At 38.4% G+C, this 17,536-nt stretch overlaps 1 protein-coding gene across 1 annotated transcript in view; it reads right to left on the reverse strand.

The window, feature by feature from the left end:
• Positions 1–10,506, reverse strand: part of ZSWIM5 (zinc finger SWIM-type containing 5) — a 218,529-nt gene extending 208,023 nt beyond the window's left edge. Inside the window, exon 1 of the mRNA XM_059374562.1 lies at positions 9,774–10,506. Coding sequence (XP_059230545.1) covers positions 9,774–10,368 — 595 coding nt within the window. The 5' untranslated portion in view covers positions 10,369–10,506. The remainder of the gene's footprint in view (positions 1–9,773) is intronic.
• Between the last annotated feature and the right edge of the window lie 7,030 nt (positions 10,507–17,536).

Genomic DNA, 17,536 nt, shown 5'->3' on the forward strand with positions numbered 1-17,536 from the left:
TGGCTCAGTTGGTTAAGCAGCTGCCTTCGGCTCAGGTCATGATCCCAGCGTCCTGGGATCGAGTCCCACATCGGGCTCCTTGCTCCGCAGGGAGCCTGCTTCTCCCTCTGACTCTTCCTTCCACTCTGTCTGCCTGTGCTCGCTCTCACTCACTCTCTCTCTGACAAATAAATAAATAAAATCTTTAAAAAAAAAAAAAATCTGCCACAGTGATTTTAGTGTGAAACTGTGGTTGAAACCCACTATTCTTTCCTTTAAAATAAAAATTTTTTAAGTATAATTTACATTCCATAAAATTTTCCAATTTTAAGTGTATGAAATTCACCATTTCAACAAGCAAGTACAGTCATGTAACCACTACTATGATCGTGATATGGAACATTTCCATCACCCAAAAAGGTTTCCTCATACCCCATTCCCCTGTACCCTAGCAACCCCTGACTTACTTTCTGTCACTATAGCTTTGCGGTTTCTAAAATTTCATATACATGAAACTGTGTCACATGTACTCTTTTTGGTCTAGCTTCTTCTATTTAGCATAATGTTTTTTATTTTATTTTTTATTTTTTTAAAGATTTTACTATTTGAGAGAGAGAGAGCACACACACACTGAGCTGGAAGAAGAGAGAGAAGCAGGCTCCCTGTGAGCAAGGAGCCCAACACGGGACTAAACATGACCTGACCGAAGGCAGACACTTAACTGACTGAGCCACCCAGGTGCTCCTAGCTTAATGCTTTTTAGAATCATCCATGCTTCTAGGCTATCAATAGTCTATTCTTTTTTATTGCTGAATAGTATTCTATTGTATGGATGTACAATTTATTTATTTACCCATCTGATAGGCACTTGGGATGTTTCCAGCTTAAGGCTATTCTGAATAAAGCTGCTCTGAATATTCAAGTACAAGTCTTTTTATGAACAGATGTTTTCAATTCTCTAAGTAATATCTAGGAATAGGGTTCCTTTGGGCGCCTGGGTGGCTCAGTGGGTTGAAGCCTCTGCCTTCGGCTCGGGTCATAATCCCAGGGTCCTGGGATTGAGCCCCACGTTGGGCTCTCTGCTTGGCAAGGAGCCTGATTCCCGTTCTCTCTCTGCCTGCCTCTCTGCCTACTTGTGATCTATGTCTGTCAAATAAATAAATAAAAATCTTTAAAAAAAAAATAAAAGGGAATAGGGTTCCTGAATCTTACGATTAAGTGTATGATTAACTTTATAAGAACTTGTTTTTCAAAGTGACTGTATCATTTTGCATACTTACAAATACGGTAAGACAGTTCTTAATTGCTCCACATCCTTGCCAGCACTGATATTGGCAGTCTTTTATTTTTAGCCATACTACTGGGTGTGTGTGTGTAGTAATAGTAGTAGTAGTAGTGGTAGTAGTAGTATCTCCTTATGTTATAATTTGCATTTCCCTGAGGACTAAATGAAAATAAGTACACAAATAACTGTTCTAAAGCAAGAAAAGCACAAGGGTTAAAGGTATTTCTTTTTTTTTTTTTAAGATTTTTATTTATTTATTTTGAGAGAGAGAGACAAAGTGAGAGAGAGCATGAGAGAGGAGGTCAGAGGGTGAAGCAGACTCCCCATGGAGCTGGGAGCCCAATATGGGACTTGATCCCAGGACTCTGGGACCATGACCTGAGCTGAAGGCAGTCGCTTAACCAACTGAGCCACCCAGGTGCCCCAACAGGTATTTCATTTTTTGATTCAACTATTTTCAAAGAGGGTAACAATGTTATACTGCCTTGCATACCACATTTGTCACTCCATTACAATGGGAAACAAGCAAATGACCAAAAAAACCACACACATAAAACTTCAAAAATAGGGCGCCGGGTGGCTCAGTGGGTTAAAGCCTCTGCCTTCGGCTCAAGTCATGATCTCAGCATCCTGGGATCGAGTCCCGTGCTCAGCAGGGAGCCTGCTTCCCTTGCTCTCTCTCTGACTACCTCTCTGCCTACTTGTGATCTCTATGTGTCAAATAAATAAAATCTTTTAAAAAAAAACCCTCAAAATAGGTTTCAGAGAATCTCTTAGAGTCAAGTACCCACTCAGTTTATTACTCCCCACCTACATAAATGTCAACATAATGTAGTCCCTAGACCCTTAGGCTTTAGTGTCCAACTTGGGTTTATATTCTAAGGCAGGAAAATACAAAATACTTTGGAATGAGGTCCACTAAAATCAGGAAAATGGTTATTTATTGAGCCTTACACAAAACAAGTAACTAAATAGTCAATGAATGAGGGGTGCCTGGGTGGTTCAGTCAGTTAAGTGTGGGATTCTGATTTGGCTCAGGTCGTGATCTTGGGGTTGTGGGATTCAGCCCCACATCAAGATCCACCCTCAGCACAGAGACTGCTTGGAATTCTCTCTCTCTCCTTGTATTCCTCCCCCTATTCTCACACACATACTCTCTCTAAACTAAATATAATCGTTACCAAAAAATTCAATGAATGAATCAAGAATTAGTTAATAAGTGGCATTTTTTAAATCTATGTAATGTTTCAGAAATCAGAAATTACAAATTGTCAATGTATCGCCTAGGCTCCTATTACATACAAATCAATGAAGAGAGATGTCCATACTACATAAATATAAAAAAGTATAAAATATAAAATACATTAAAAATATAAAATATAAAAATATAAAAAATATAAATATAAAAAAGTCATATAGCAATTTACTCATTTATTCAATAAACATTTATCGAACACAAACTTACAGCATATCCCGTTATACATTAAGGGGACAAACAATTTTTTCAATACTGAAAACCAAAAATTAATCAGTTGGCTATGTATGATCATGAAAAATACCAGAGTAATTTAGCATACTATAATACAATACTAAAGTTAGTATTAAAATGAGTATAATTTCCCTGGCATACTAGTTCAATGATACGTTAAAAGTGGCCAAGAAGCATGCTGCCTCTATCAGGAAAGAAATAAGCCTATGAATAAACTACAAGGTAGAAAATTCACATAAAAGTGATCTGGAATGGAAAGGGACACCCAGGTGGCTCAGTCAGTTAAGTGTCTGCCTTCAGCTCAGGTAATGATCCCAGGATCCTGGAATCAAGTCCTGCATCGAGCTCCTTGATCAGTGTGGAGACTGCTTCTCCCTCTGCCTGCCGCTACCCTTGTTTGTACGCGCGCTTGCTCGCTCTCTCTCTGACAAATGAATTAAATAAAACCTTTTTTTTTTTTTTTAAGTGATCTGGGGTGCCTGGGTGGCTCAGTTGGTTAAGCAACTGCCTTCAGTTCAGGTCATGATCCCAGTGTCCTGGGATCAAGTTGTGTGTCAGGCTCCCTGCTCAGCTGGGAGCCTGCTCCTCCTCCCTCTGCCTTCTACTCTGCCTGCTTGTGTTCTCCGTCTCTCTTTCTCTGTCAAATAAATAAATAAAATCTTTTTTTTAAAAAGTGGTCTGGAGGGGCACCTGGGTGGCTCAGTGGGTTAAGCCACTGCCTTCGGCTCAGGTCATGATCTCAGGGTCCTGGGATCGATTCCCACATCGGGCTCTCTGCTCAGCAGGGAGCCTGCTTCTCTCTATCTCTCTCTCTCTCTCTCTCTGCCTGCCTCTCTGCCTACTCGTGATCTATCTCTGTCAAATGAATAAATAAAATCTTTAAAAAATAAAAATTTTAAAAAAAAGTGGTCTGGAATGGATTGTAGTCTATTTCTAATAACAAACACTAATTCTAAACCATATTAACTTGAGGTCTGGAAACAGGTTAAGTAAAGGTTCATAGGCAGGGCACCTGGGTGGCTCAGTGGGTTAAGCTTCTGCCTTCAGCTCAGGTCATGACCTCAGGGTCCTGGGATCAAGCCCCCATCAGCCCCACTTTGGACTCTCTGCTCAGCAGGGAGCCTGCTTCCCTCTCTCTCTGCCTGCTTCTTATAAATAAATAAAATCTTTAAAAAAAGAAAAGAAAAGGTTCATATGCTTTGAGGGTTACCTATTTCCAAAGACAAGTTATAAAGGATACACATAAAAAAAAAAAAAAAACAAAAAACCCTCACAGTAATCTGTTCATCCTTGCATGTATTTCCTGACTGCTGTACTGCACAATCATCATTTTTTATTTAAAAATGACAGGTTTAACCTTTAAATAACCACCTACTCAACAAAAAAGTTTCACGTGTACTAAAAATATTAAATAATATCAATCATGCAAACTGAATCAATTAAATTGAAATAATGCTTACCTAATAAAATGAATGTGGTAATTTCTAATTTAAACCATAGCCAATATAAAACCATAGCCAATATAAAAAAGTTTAAAATTCACATGAAACTATTATGCAACAAGAAGTAAGTGTGAGAAGCTGTTATGAGTTGAATTGTGTCCCTCTAAGAATGGTATGTTTGAATTCCTAACCCCCAGTACCTCAGAATGTAACCTTAGTTGGAAACAGGGTCATTGCACATGTAATTAGTTAAAATGCGGTCACACTGCAGCAGGGTGGGCCCCTAATCCAGTATGACTGCTATCCTTATAAAATGGCCACGTGAAGACAGAGACACATAGGAAGAATGCCATATGACAACAAAGGCAAAGATTAGAGTTCCAAACCCCCAGAAGCCAGAAAAAACAAGGAAGGACTCCCCTATAGGTTTCAGAGGGAGCATGGCCTTTCCATATGTTGATTCAGACTTCTGGCCTCCAGAATTGTGAGCCAATAAATTTGTGCTGTTTTAAGTCACCCAGTTTGTGGCACTTTGTTACAGCAGCCATAGGATACTAATACAGCGTTTTCAGTATCTTTCTTGTATATTCATTAATTTATAGATACATTAATGCCTTGATTTTCTAAGGTATAATATAGTAAACTTGACTTTTTGGGAATAGTTCTATATATTTTAACATTTACATATATTCATACAACCATCACCATAGTAGAACACTGACAGTTAACATCTTAATTTTTAACAGCCACTGTTGAAACAAGAGAAATGAAATTGTTTCACATAGGCATAAATAAATTTCTAGCATTTTCACTTCAAAATTTAGAGTTTGTATTCATACTTCAATAATATATATTTTTTTAATTTCTAAAATAGATAACCTCTAAAATAAAATCCACTATCTTTTAGTTTACTCATTATCTTTTAAATCTAAAAGCTCTAAGCACTGAATTCTACTCCTGAAATCAATACTGCACTATATATTAATTAACTAGAATTTAAAAATTTTGAAAATCTAAAGCTCTTTGAGAAAATTACCTTCAATAATAATTCATCTAAAGCTTTCAACTAAAGAAAATGCTAAGTCATAGCCTTCACACAAAACAGTAAACATAGAAGACACACAAATGTAACATTGATACTACTTAATGCTATCAGTTTATTAATATGCACAGGTATGAAGTTTCCCCATATCCTCTAATAACACACAAATACTAAAAATTTAAGCTTCGCTCTTTTTTTTAAGTCTTATAACACTGAGACCTCTGTTCTTAACCTTCCCTATTCAACAAATATTTATTAAATATTAAGATGTTTGTGTGATGTGTTAGGGGGAGGTAAAAGGAGAGAATTCATTGCTTAAAAAAAGTAATGTGATTTTAAAATTTGGTAAGTTTCTACTCTAAAAAAATTTTCCACATATCCCTTAAAGTATGCAGCTACCTTCTGTGCTCAAACAGCTTAAACATAAATTCATTTTTCCTCACATGAATTTTATTATGATTTTACAACTACTTTAACTTACATACAATGCTATAAAGCTTTTTAGATGAGAATATCTTTTGTTCCCCCAAAAAATACAGATCAAAACAAATCATATACGAAAATCAACAACTAGGGGTGCCTGGGTGGCTCAGTGGGTTAAAGCCTCTGCCTTTGGCTCAGGTCATGATCCCGGGGTCCTGGGATCGAGTCCTGCATCAAGCTCTCTGCTCAGCGGGGAGCCTGCTTCCCTTCTTCTCTCTCCGCCTACTTGTGATCTCTGTCTATCAAATAAATAAATTAAAAAAAAAATCAACAACTGTAATACTTGTCACAATGTACTTCACAAAAGCTGTACTACAGAAAAATTTCATAGTTTATTGATAATGTACAAGTTCTCATAATTATAAACTTATTATTTGATATCTAAGCTATGAAATGGATCTTCTAATTATTATTGTCTTTGTAATTATACTTCTTCCATGTAAGGTAGTACATAGCATTGTGGCTCTTGTCTTGAAGACTATCCAAGGGCAAATTATACTTATAGAAAATGTAGGGACTAAAAATATGGGGTTTTGTTGACATCAACAGTCATAATCTATGAAAATTTTTGGATACATATGTAAATTATAATATATAATAGATATAACATAAGAATATACATAACAATATATAAGAATTTATATCATTAAGATATACCAGCACAGAAGGTCACTGAATGCTCTTACCTAATTTTTTAAAATCTAAACATCCAAATAAATATTTCTGCATTTAAGAGAGAAAAACTGTTAGTGCTTTAAAAAAAGCTTTAAAAAAAAACACAGTTGCATTTATTTTTAACAGCATTTGTGAGATATAACAGACATAAGAAAATGTACTGAACAAAAGGAATGGAACAGCAAAAAGAATTAGTATAAGGTGAATATCCAACAGCTACAACCTAGGTTCAGTGATAGAGCATTGTCAGACCATCCAAAGACCCCTGGATACTTCCTCTTAGTCATGTTAATGATTTTTTCCCCTGAATCAATCCAGATTTCCCTGAGAAGTCACAAACCTACTTAAGTTTTACCAAGCAGATAAATTACTTAAGATATGATGAATTGCAAAAAAAAGGTCAACTTCTTAAAACTATTAGTAAATTATAATCATCCCATTCTTATACCATCTACAGACTCCTGAATAAGTATTTTTTTTCCAAAGTCTATACTACTGATAATTTCCATGGACTTCTTAAACAGGTTAAAAATGCAAATACCTAAAACATCTGAACTCTATTACCTTCATAATAACTGAGAGATCAGACTGTCTTTCACACAGCCGTAAATTTACAGATGTACATGAAAAGACTAATTTACAATTTTCCCTTTTTAAAAGGAACAATACTTCTGATTCAGTACTGTTATGTAGAAGAAATGCATCCTTTGAGCATAATAGCCTATAGTTCTCCAATTTGTTTACATCAAGCTGGGAAAGTTTCAGTTCTGATTCAAAATCTGACGTTTTCTACAGAGTACTTGCTTTTCAACAAGCCCATGACTTCCCATTACCGGATTCCATGTAGAAAGTAATCAGAAGTTACCAAACGTAGTATACCTACTCTTTGCACAGGTCTTTTTGTTATTGTCTATTTTCCTTCAAAATTTGTTTTGTGTTGTGCTGTTTTCTTCATTGTTAAATATTTACATTTTTTAATTTTGAGGTCTTTTTGTTTTCCATTTAAATCTCCTTATGAATCGTTTCCTTTAAAAAGAGTATTGTTATAAAAATACCCTAAACTCCTTTCCTTTCTAAACCATCAGACTTCAGTAACTTCCCAATTCTGAGGTTATAACTCTGCCTTACCAACATCAAGGAAATATGTAGCATTTTAAAATTAGGACCACTGAGTAATTAAACTGAGTTTGAAGTTATAAACTGAAAAACACTATTACTATCTTCCTAGATCTAAATCATTTCCTCACCAGTCTCTTGGCAATACTTTTATAAAACCTATCATGTACATTAAGTCACATAATCATATTTTAAGTTTAAGAATGAGGGATGAGTCTTAATTTCACATAATAAATGGTGATTCATGCTAAGATACAGAACTCAAAATGTGAGGAATGGAATATCCTTTTTCACACTCATTAGCATAAATTAAAGTAAGAAAAATAAAGATTACACAGCTCATGGTTCTCAAATAGCATTACTAAAGTAAGTAATTAATTCTCCTATCTTCATCTATGAAATCCACAGTAAGAATCAGAAAACGTGCTTATGTGTCTTTTCTCCAGACCCCAAAACTCTCATACAAGAGCTCATTACCCCAATAAGCATGCCAACTATCATACCATGAAAGAAAAATATCTGATTTAAACATGACCTGCATCACCCACAAAATCTGATTTTATATGGAATTTGACAATTATAGTCATTTACAAAATATATATCTCTTTAAAACTCTTCCTGTCCCTCATTTGCCCCCTCAAGTTTAAAAATTCTTTCAAATCCATCCCTTACTATAAAACAACCACTTAAATTGACACTTCTCAATTTAAGATATCTTAAACAAGAATCTTAAAAGTTAACTTATCTAAACTCATAAAAATAAAGTTTGCAGATTAATAATGTCTACATTCACTTTCATGTTTTCAGTATTTCAGTACTCAAGTTGTACACTTTAATTATCTGATTATTCAACTCATTCTTTCAAAAATACGAATGCACAAAGCACTAGCTAGCCTTTCCAAATAAAACTTTCTCAATCCATTGTCACTGTATTCGGACACAAGATAAATTTAGATAAATTTACATTTCACATTTGCAAAACAAATTGTGGTACACTGTTGTTTTAAAAAGAAACAGAAGATTCAATGATTCTCAATAACCATAAGTAGATTACTTTATATGAAACACCACAATGCACCACTCTTTAAAAGAAAAAAATCTCAAATATATTAGTTTTACATGGGGAAAAGAGAGCTAGATGTTTGGCATGCCTGTGTATGTGTTCAGTACTTATTTAATTCTAAAAACAACCTTTCTCCAACTCCTTTCAAAAATCAGTATTTTTTCAATAAATATAAGCATATACTGTACAATAAAATGCATAATGTGCATGTCCAGAAAGCTACAATAACCCGAATAGAAAAAAAAAATCAGTGTTTTAATTTTCCACACAGCAATTCAATGTTAAACAATGTCATTTTTCCCCCTTTCTCCCTAACCATTCCACATAACAGGTCTACTACTGTATTTATGTATTTAGTAAGATTAACAAATTGACTAGAAGATCTGGAGGAGTAAAAGAAAAAAAATAATTTTTCACTTTCCCACCAACAAAAAGATAAAACAAAAGCAAATCCGAAGACTTGTTAAATGAGAAGCATTTGAAAAACCCAACGTGACCAGCTTTTGATTTACCCTAGTCTGACAAGGAAGACAGACCCCACCCCCACTCCAGATTGTGTGGCTTTTTTTTTTTTTCCTTGGGTGGGGGTGTGGAGAAGAGAGCTGTCACATTTCCATCTTCGGTTATTGTTAAGTCCGCAGCCTAGATTCCCAAGTACCACTGGTCTAAGGGGGAAAAAAATTAAAGCGTATAATTCTACTTGTTTGAAATGCACAATATTTTGTTGATGTTTTTCCGATTTTAAAGTTAATTATACCCAGCTTCAATCTGTAAAGACTACAGATTGCCTTTGACAGCCTGTCCCTCAAACAGCCTGTAAGACTGCTTGCTCCAGATTCACTAAGAATTCTCTTCTCTCTAAACTTAAATTAGAAAAACGCATTTCTGAAATCATTACATCCAAAAAGGCATTCCTCCCCCATCCCTTTGCTTTGGTGTGGGGTGTAGAAGTGAGAGTAAAAAAGAGATCTATTCGCTCTTCGAACAAAAAGAAATGGGGTAGAGGGCGAGTGGGGGAAAGAGCAGCAGTGGACCTGAATGAAATGCTGAGAAAAGTTTTTTATGTGACTAGTGTGTCCTTCAGCAGGGGAACAAGAGTTGGGCAGAAAGCTGGAATCTTGGCCCCGGGCTCCTTGCAGAGAGAAGGCACCTGCGGAAAAGAAGGCCAGGCACCAGAGAGGAGCCGGGCTACTACCTACCGACTTGCAGCACGTTCTCCACCGAGCCGCTGTCCAGCAGACGGATGCCCCGGCGGAACGGCAGCCCCTCGCCGCCGCCGCCCGCCGCTCCGGCCGCTGTGCCCAGCCCGGCGGACGCCCCCGCCGCGGCGGCCCCGGGGGCGGAGCCGGTCGGAGCGGCGGCCCCGGGGGGCGGCGGCGGCCCCTCCTCGGCCGGCGAAGCCCCCGCGGCGCCGCCAGCCGCTCCGGCGCCGGGGCCGCCACGGTACTGGAAACTGGAGTACATGCAGATCTCCCGCTCATTCCGCGGGAAAGACCAGTAGACGATGCGGCGCTGCACGGGCTCCGGGATCCGCTCGAAGCGCTCCTCCACCCTCTCGTACGCCCACTTTTCCGCCACCGTCTTGGCGGCGCAGTCCAGCAAGGACTCGGGCTGCAGGTGGGGGCGGGCCCCGGGGGCCAGGCAGCTGCCGCCGACGCCCCCCACCCCACCGCTGGCCGCCCCGGGCGAACCGCGAGGGTGGTGAGCCTGCGGGCTGGGCCACGAGCATAGGCGCTTAGCCGGAGAGACCGGCGACGGAGAGAGCAGCTCCTCTCGCTCACCTCCTTCCGCCATTGCTGGGAACTGACTGACTGAGGCGGCGGCGGCGGCAGCGGCGGCGGCACCGGCTGCGGCGGAGACCCCGGCCACGGCCACGCGCCCCGCGCAAGCGCCCAACTGCGGCGCCGGGGGAGGGGCGGGGCGAGCAAACCCGCGAGCCGGCCGGCCCGAGTGGGGAGCCTGGGCCGGCCCCGTGAGCGCGCCGCAAGGACCGGCGAGGGCGTCCTGAGAACGAGCGTAAGGTGGCGCGCGCTGTCCGGGCCGCCACGGGCGCGAGAAGGGGCGGGAGCGAGCGCCGGCCGGCGGCGCGCGCCAGGCGCCGACAGCCCAGAACGCGCGCGGAGCGCTTGCGCGGGGCCGACGGCCACCTAGGGGCGAGGAGCACCGGGCACAGTCGCCGGCCCGCGCGCCTCTAACCCACCTGCCTGGCCAAAGAGGAGTACACTGTGTGGTCAAGTGAAATGGCCAGGCCGCGAGCCCTCGGAGGAGCCGCCTCGGTGAAGTTCTAGGCTTACCGGGCACAGGCAGAGGGAAAGTTCAAAATCAGGCTGCTATGGTAGAATTAACAAGACAGGAGACTGTCACGGCCGAGTCGAGGAGCCGGCAGAAAGATGCTAGGAAAACACTAGCAAGTGTTCGAATGATGGAAACTTTCCTCATGCCACAATAATGTAGAATAAAGTTGGCGGTCCCCTCCAGAGCCGGGCAAAGTTGCACCAGCCGGTGACTGGACAGTGGGGCGCCAAGATCTCACCGCCTAGGCGGCTGCTCCCTCCCAGGTTTTGGCGGGTTTAGCACCTTGCGTCCTAGGAAACAAAACAATTTTTTGCGTGGCTTTGGTAGAATTCTCTGGTCCTCTGCCTCCAGTCTAAATTAGGTCTTGCATGGTTCCCTCACTGACTCGGTTTTTGTTTTGTTTTGTTTTGTTTACACCTTTATATTACTTATAACAAATTGTACACATATTTTTATATATTTGTGTAATGTCTGACTGCCCAACTGAGAGTAAACTCCATGAGAGCCAGGATCATTTCTATTTTCTTCACTATAATGTATCCTCAAGTGGGTGCTCAAGAATGGCACCTTCATCGCTAACTTCTCCATGAACAACGGTGAGTTGTAAGCAGCAAGAAAAACTCATTTCAGATTTGCTGACAGACTAATCTCTACAACTTTAAAATGTTCCAAGAACTATATTAAGAGTTCCTGGGGCGCCTGGGTGGCTCAGTGGGTTAAGCCGCTGCCTTCGGCTCGGGTCATGATCTCAGGGTTCTGGGATCGAGTCCCGCATCGGGCTCTCTGCTCGGCGGGGAGTCGGCTTCCTCCTCTCTCTCTCTCTGCCTGCCTCTCTGCCTACTTGTGATCTCTCTCTCCGTCAAATAAATAAATAAATAAAATCTTTAAAAAAAAAAAAAGTTCCTGTAATTGCTACCTCCCTTTAAAATGAACAAGTTCTAGGGTATAAAGTAAGAATAAGAAGAGAGTAAATGATTGGAGACAAAGGAGCCAAAGTAGTTTGGTTTTGCTATAACCTCAGAATGAAAGAGCACAGGCTAGAGAGGCAGAATTGGCTGTCAGTCACTTCCTGCACTTCCTACACTTCCTACTTGTGTGATCCTAGTCATGACTCACTTAAATGATTTGTAAAGGGAGCTAGTAATAATGCCCATATTAACTTTTGTAAGAATTACAAATATTCCAAATTGAGTATATATGTAGTACTCTTATCTATTTATATGTGTAAATGGATTTACATCTAGAGATACCTTATTTGGTTGCTGTGAAATAGCATAATCTCTACTCCTTAAATCTGGTACCACAATTATAGACTTCTATGGCACTTATTCTTTTCCTTCCTAGAACTTACAGTTTTTTGGGGGGGAGGACAGCACTGAGTATATCTTAAATGCCTGACTAGAGTACATGTGTGAGACATGCAATGGCAGAAACCATTTCTTTGTAAGGAAGGGCCTATCTCTGTCTCTATCTCTATCACTTGCCATAATGCTTTATACATAGAAGATCTCAAAAAGTACTTGCTTTTTGAATCAATGAATATGTTACTCTGATTTAATCAACTGCTGATAAAGATGGTTAATAGAAGTTGGAACATAGGAAGAAATATTACTTAAACACTTACTTAAACAAAGTTAAGTTTGAGGGGCACCTGGAAGGAGCAGTTGGTTAAGTGTCTGACTCTTGGTTTCGGCTCAGGTCATGATCGCAGGGTGATGCATGGGGCTCTGCTGAGCATGGAATCTGGTAAAGTTTCCATCTCCCTTTCCTTCTGCCCCACCCTACTCTCGCGCTCTCTCGCTATCTCAAATAAATAAATAAATATTTTTTAAAGAGTTAAGTTTGATTCTTATGCATTTGATGTATGCAATTGGTGCTGGCCCTTGGCAGAAAGCCTTGGTCCTCTCCATGGGAGCCTCTGCAATGGGCTACTTGAATATCCTTTTGACAGGGTTGGTTTTCTCCAAAGCAATTAAGCAAGAGAGCAAGCTAGAAGCTGCAATGCTTTTTATGACCTAATCTCAGAAGTCACACACCATCATTTCTACCATATTCTATTCTCTCAGAACACTTCTGACTCAGTGTGGGAGAAGACTCTACAAAAGCATGAACACCAAAGAAGAGGAAAGGATCACTGAAAGGCGTGTTGTGTATTAGCTACCACAACCAACTCCCACCAGCACTGAGTAAGAATACTATTTCCCTATATTCTCACCGATATGCAGCACACAATATTGTCAGACTTAATTTTTAACAGCTTCATTAACAAAAAGTGTTTTTGCTCTATTTTTTGTGGTTACTGGTGAGGTTGAGCATCGTTTTACGTATTTTTGGCCATAATACATCCCCTTCTGTATATTGCCTAATTAGATCATTTTCTTCTATTAGATTGTTTAATACTTTTTTGATTTGTAGTACTCTATATGTTCTGGATAGAAATTCCTTATTATATGTATGGCAAGTATCTTCTTCCAGTATGTGTTTTGTCTTTTAAATTTATTATGTTTATTATATTTTGCTATACTGATGTTTTAAATTTTGATCACATCAAATTACCTAACTTTTCTTTTAAGTTTTGCATGTATTTTGTATTATTTGAGAAAGCCTTACCTAGTCTATATTTTCTTCTAGTTTTAAAATTTTTTTCACTTTTTGGCCTTTTTTCCCATGTAGAATTTTTTTTCTTACTATGGATATAATGTTAATTCTTTTTCCTATGGGGAGAGTTGGTAATTTCTCTAAAGCCATTTGTCAAAATAGTTCAGGCTTTCCTGAATTGATTTGTGATGTGCCAAATTATCTTATATTTATAGGTTTGTTTCTGGGCCTTTTTTTTCTGTTTCACTACCTTTTTACCCCTTCCTATTACAACAGTACATTTTTAATTAATAATTTAATTTGGTAATATGTAACTTTATAAATTTGGAAATGTTTAGAAAACTGGTAGGATGACTCTCCCTTCTTTGTCCTTATTTTTCAAATTTGTTTTAGCTGTCCATGCACATTCTTATCCTTTCCTGTGAACGTTATAATCAATTTTACTATGTTCCAAAAAAAATCCTAAAGGGATTTTTTTCTTGGAATTACATTGAATTTCTAGATTAACTTGGGGACAGCTAATGTCTTTATAATTCAGTCTTCATAAATGTACTAATCTCTTCATTTAATATGGGTCTTCTTTGCCAATCTTTTTTTAAAAACTAAATATTTTACTATTACTCATATTTATTTTATGGACTTAGTGATTGCTAGATCTTTTCCAAGATATCATTAAACAAGAAATAATTTCACTCTGGTACCTTAACATCCAGTTAGTGAGATAAGGTGAAACACAGGAAAAGTCAAATAACAGTAAAGACTAAAAGATTATAAAAAAGCAATAGGTACAATAAGCCTCAGAGGATTGTCAGGTGACTTGAAGAAAGAGTGATTATTTTGAGAACCAGAAGAAGGATCACTTTGAGGAGATCACTTGGAGTCTTCTTTCATCTTGATCTTGGAGAATAAGTAGGATTCAAATAGGCCCAAAGACTTACAGAAGGAATTGAAATTGGGTTGAACTACTTCAACGGAAACCCAAAAGCTTTGAAAAGTACAAAACATTTCTTCCTTTTTTTTAGAAAGTGATAGTATTCTTTTTTTTTTAAGATTTTATTTATTTATTTGACAGAAAGAGAGAGATCACAAGTAGGCAGAGAGAGAGGAAGGGAAGCAGGCTCCCTGCCTAGCAGAGAGCCTAATGTGGGGCTCCATCCCAGGACCCTGGGATCACAACCTGAGCTGAAGGTAGAGGCTTTATCCCACTGAGCCACCCAGGCATCCCAATACAAAACATTCTAATGGAACAGGTTTTTTTGTTTTGTTTTGTTTTGCTTTTAGAAGTTTTTTAAAATATGTTTGACTATAAAAATGGAAAATAAAGATTAGAGGGTCTTTGAAAGCCAAATTTGGATAATCTTAAATGCCAGGTAAGGAGTTTGAAGTTGAGTATACAGAATGAGGAATGGGAAACCAAGGTTTTTAAATAATCTATATAACATTATAAAACTGAATATAACTTATTTTCTGTTTTTTCACATCTTTCCTCCCATTAGTCTGTGCTTTGTACTTAGTACATAATAGATTGTCAGTAAACATTCCATGAATGAATGAGTGAATGACCTGGCTATAATGTAGAGAATCTATTTGAAGGGGGAAAATGGAAAACATCGAAAATTCTCAGGAACCTATTCCAATAATCTCATCATGAGTTAGTTGTTAGTGACCTCAATTCACATGACAGTAGGAAAAGAAAAATTTTGCTGAATAAAATGCTTCTAAATAAATAAAGTTCTTCCTGTATATTGTTCCTGAAAATTGATACAATGAATATTTATTAATATCAACGCTATACCTTAGAGTAGCAAGATTATTTTCTTTTTGACAAACTATGAAGATACATCTTTGTTTACATTTTTGCCATTTTGAAACAAATAAAATGAATAAGCCATTATTTGTGAAGCATTAGAAGTTAAATGTAACAAAGCATACTAAGTTAGTTAAGATAGTCTGGCCCTGATTTGGGACTGGAAATTGACAGAGCAAGCTGCCAAAAGATAAGGAAGCAAGGACATCTAATAATAATGATATTTAAAATGGATACAGTGCTTTACACTTTCAGCTGAGAAATAAAGCAGTGTTGAAGAAAATTCACAGAGTTGTGTTAACCAAAAATACTAATTTAATACTTATTTCAAATCAAAATTAAAGCCCTAAATGCTGGTTAGTAAACTCTATTATTCATCCCTAACCCATTAGGACCTTTATCCACATTTTACCTATGAAGAAAGGCTCAAAAAGTTGTATGTTAATCAATTTTATAGCAAGTGAGTGATGGAACTCAAATCCATGTTGTTGAATTCTGAGCCCAGTAAAATTTCATTTCCACACATTCTTGTCTTTACCAAGAGCCAAAGGATTTTGTAAGGATAGCATCAAAGTGAACATATATTCTGTTTCCTGGACAGGGACTCAAATTTGGTCAGAAAGGAGCTCTCAGACTGATTTACTTAAAAGGGAATAAGCAATCAGATTTCTCAGTGAAGCATGAGAACCATTCCATTGGCTATAGTCAAATAGTGAAACTTAAGGGGAAGAAAGGAAAAGAGGCCAAGAATAAGATGAAGGAGATGGGGAAGGTGAGAAGGAAAAGGGAAAACAGCGGTGACTTAGACGATAATACACTGGAAATACCAGCAGGTGGAATAATAGTGAGACCTAAAGTAAGACCTTGTTGATACTTGGCTTGTGTGGAGTAAAGAGAGGTCAGTAGTGTTTTTGAGAGCTATATGAGGCCATTGTTGACACCCGCCCGTTCTTTTCAAGATCAGTCTAAACACTGGTTCAGATTAAAACAATATTTGTTTGTGTATGTTAACGTTATTGTTTTCTTGCCTTAAATACAAAAGTCAATGTAGAGTTTATAGTCCAGTTTGGGAAACAGACATTAAACAAACACATAAATATATAAATGCAGGTGGTAATAATGAGGTGTATAAGACATTTGCGAATATGTAAAATGTGTTTTGGAACAGCAAGTACTCTATATTGATTGAAACACCAAGACTGTGGGGAGAAGTAGCAGAAAAAGACTGCAAAGGAGACTTGAGAGAGATCACACAAAACTTTAAAATGCTAATTAAAGAATCTGAATTCTCATTGAGGAAGACACAAAGAAATGGGAAAATGTTCCATGCTCATGAATTGGAAGAACAAATATTGTAAAAATGTCTAGGCTACCTAAAGCAATCTACAAGTTTAATGCAATCCCTATCAAAATCCCATCCATTTTTTTTTTCAAAGAAATGGAACAAATAATCCTAAAATTTATATGGAACCAGAAAAGACCTCGAATAGCCAGAGGAATGTTGAAAAAGAAAGCCAAAGTTAGTGGCATCACAATTCCAGACTTAAAGCTCTATTACAAAGCCGTCATCATCAAGAGAGTATGGTACTGGCACAAAAACAGACACATAGATCAATGGAACAGAATAGAATGCCCAGAAATAGACTTTTGACTCTATGGTCAACTGATCTTCAACAAAGCAGGAAAGAATGTCCAATGGGAAAAAAGAGTCTCTTCAACAAATGGTGTTGGGAAAATTGGACAGCCACATTCAGAGAAATGAAACTGGACCATTTCCTTACACCATACATGAAAATAGACTCCAAATGGATAAAGGACCTAAATGTGAGACAGGAATCCATCAAAATACTTGAGAAGAACACAGGCAGCAACCTCTTCAACCTCAGTCGCAGCAACTTCTTCCTAGGAACATCGCCAAAGGCAAGGGAAGCAAGGGCAAAAATGAACTATTGGGACTTCATCAAGATCAAAAGCTTTTGCACAGCAAAGGAAACAGTCAACAAAACCAAAAGACAACTGACAGAATAGGAGAAAATATTTGCAAATGACATATAAGATAAAAGGCTAGTATCCAAAATCTGTAAAGAATTTACCACACTCAAGACCCAAAGAACAAATAATCTAATCAAGAAATGGGGAGAGGACATAAACAGACATTTCTGCAAAGAAGACATCTAGATGGCCAACAGACACATGAAAAAGTGCTCCTCATCACTTGGCATCAGGAAAATACAAATCAAAACCACGAGATATCACCTCATA

This window comes from Mustela nigripes, chromosome 14 (assembly GCF_022355385.1).
Source record: "Mustela nigripes isolate SB6536 chromosome 14, MUSNIG.SB6536, whole genome shotgun sequence".
Classification (NCBI taxonomy): Eukaryota; Metazoa; Chordata; class Mammalia; order Carnivora; family Mustelidae; genus Mustela; species Mustela nigripes.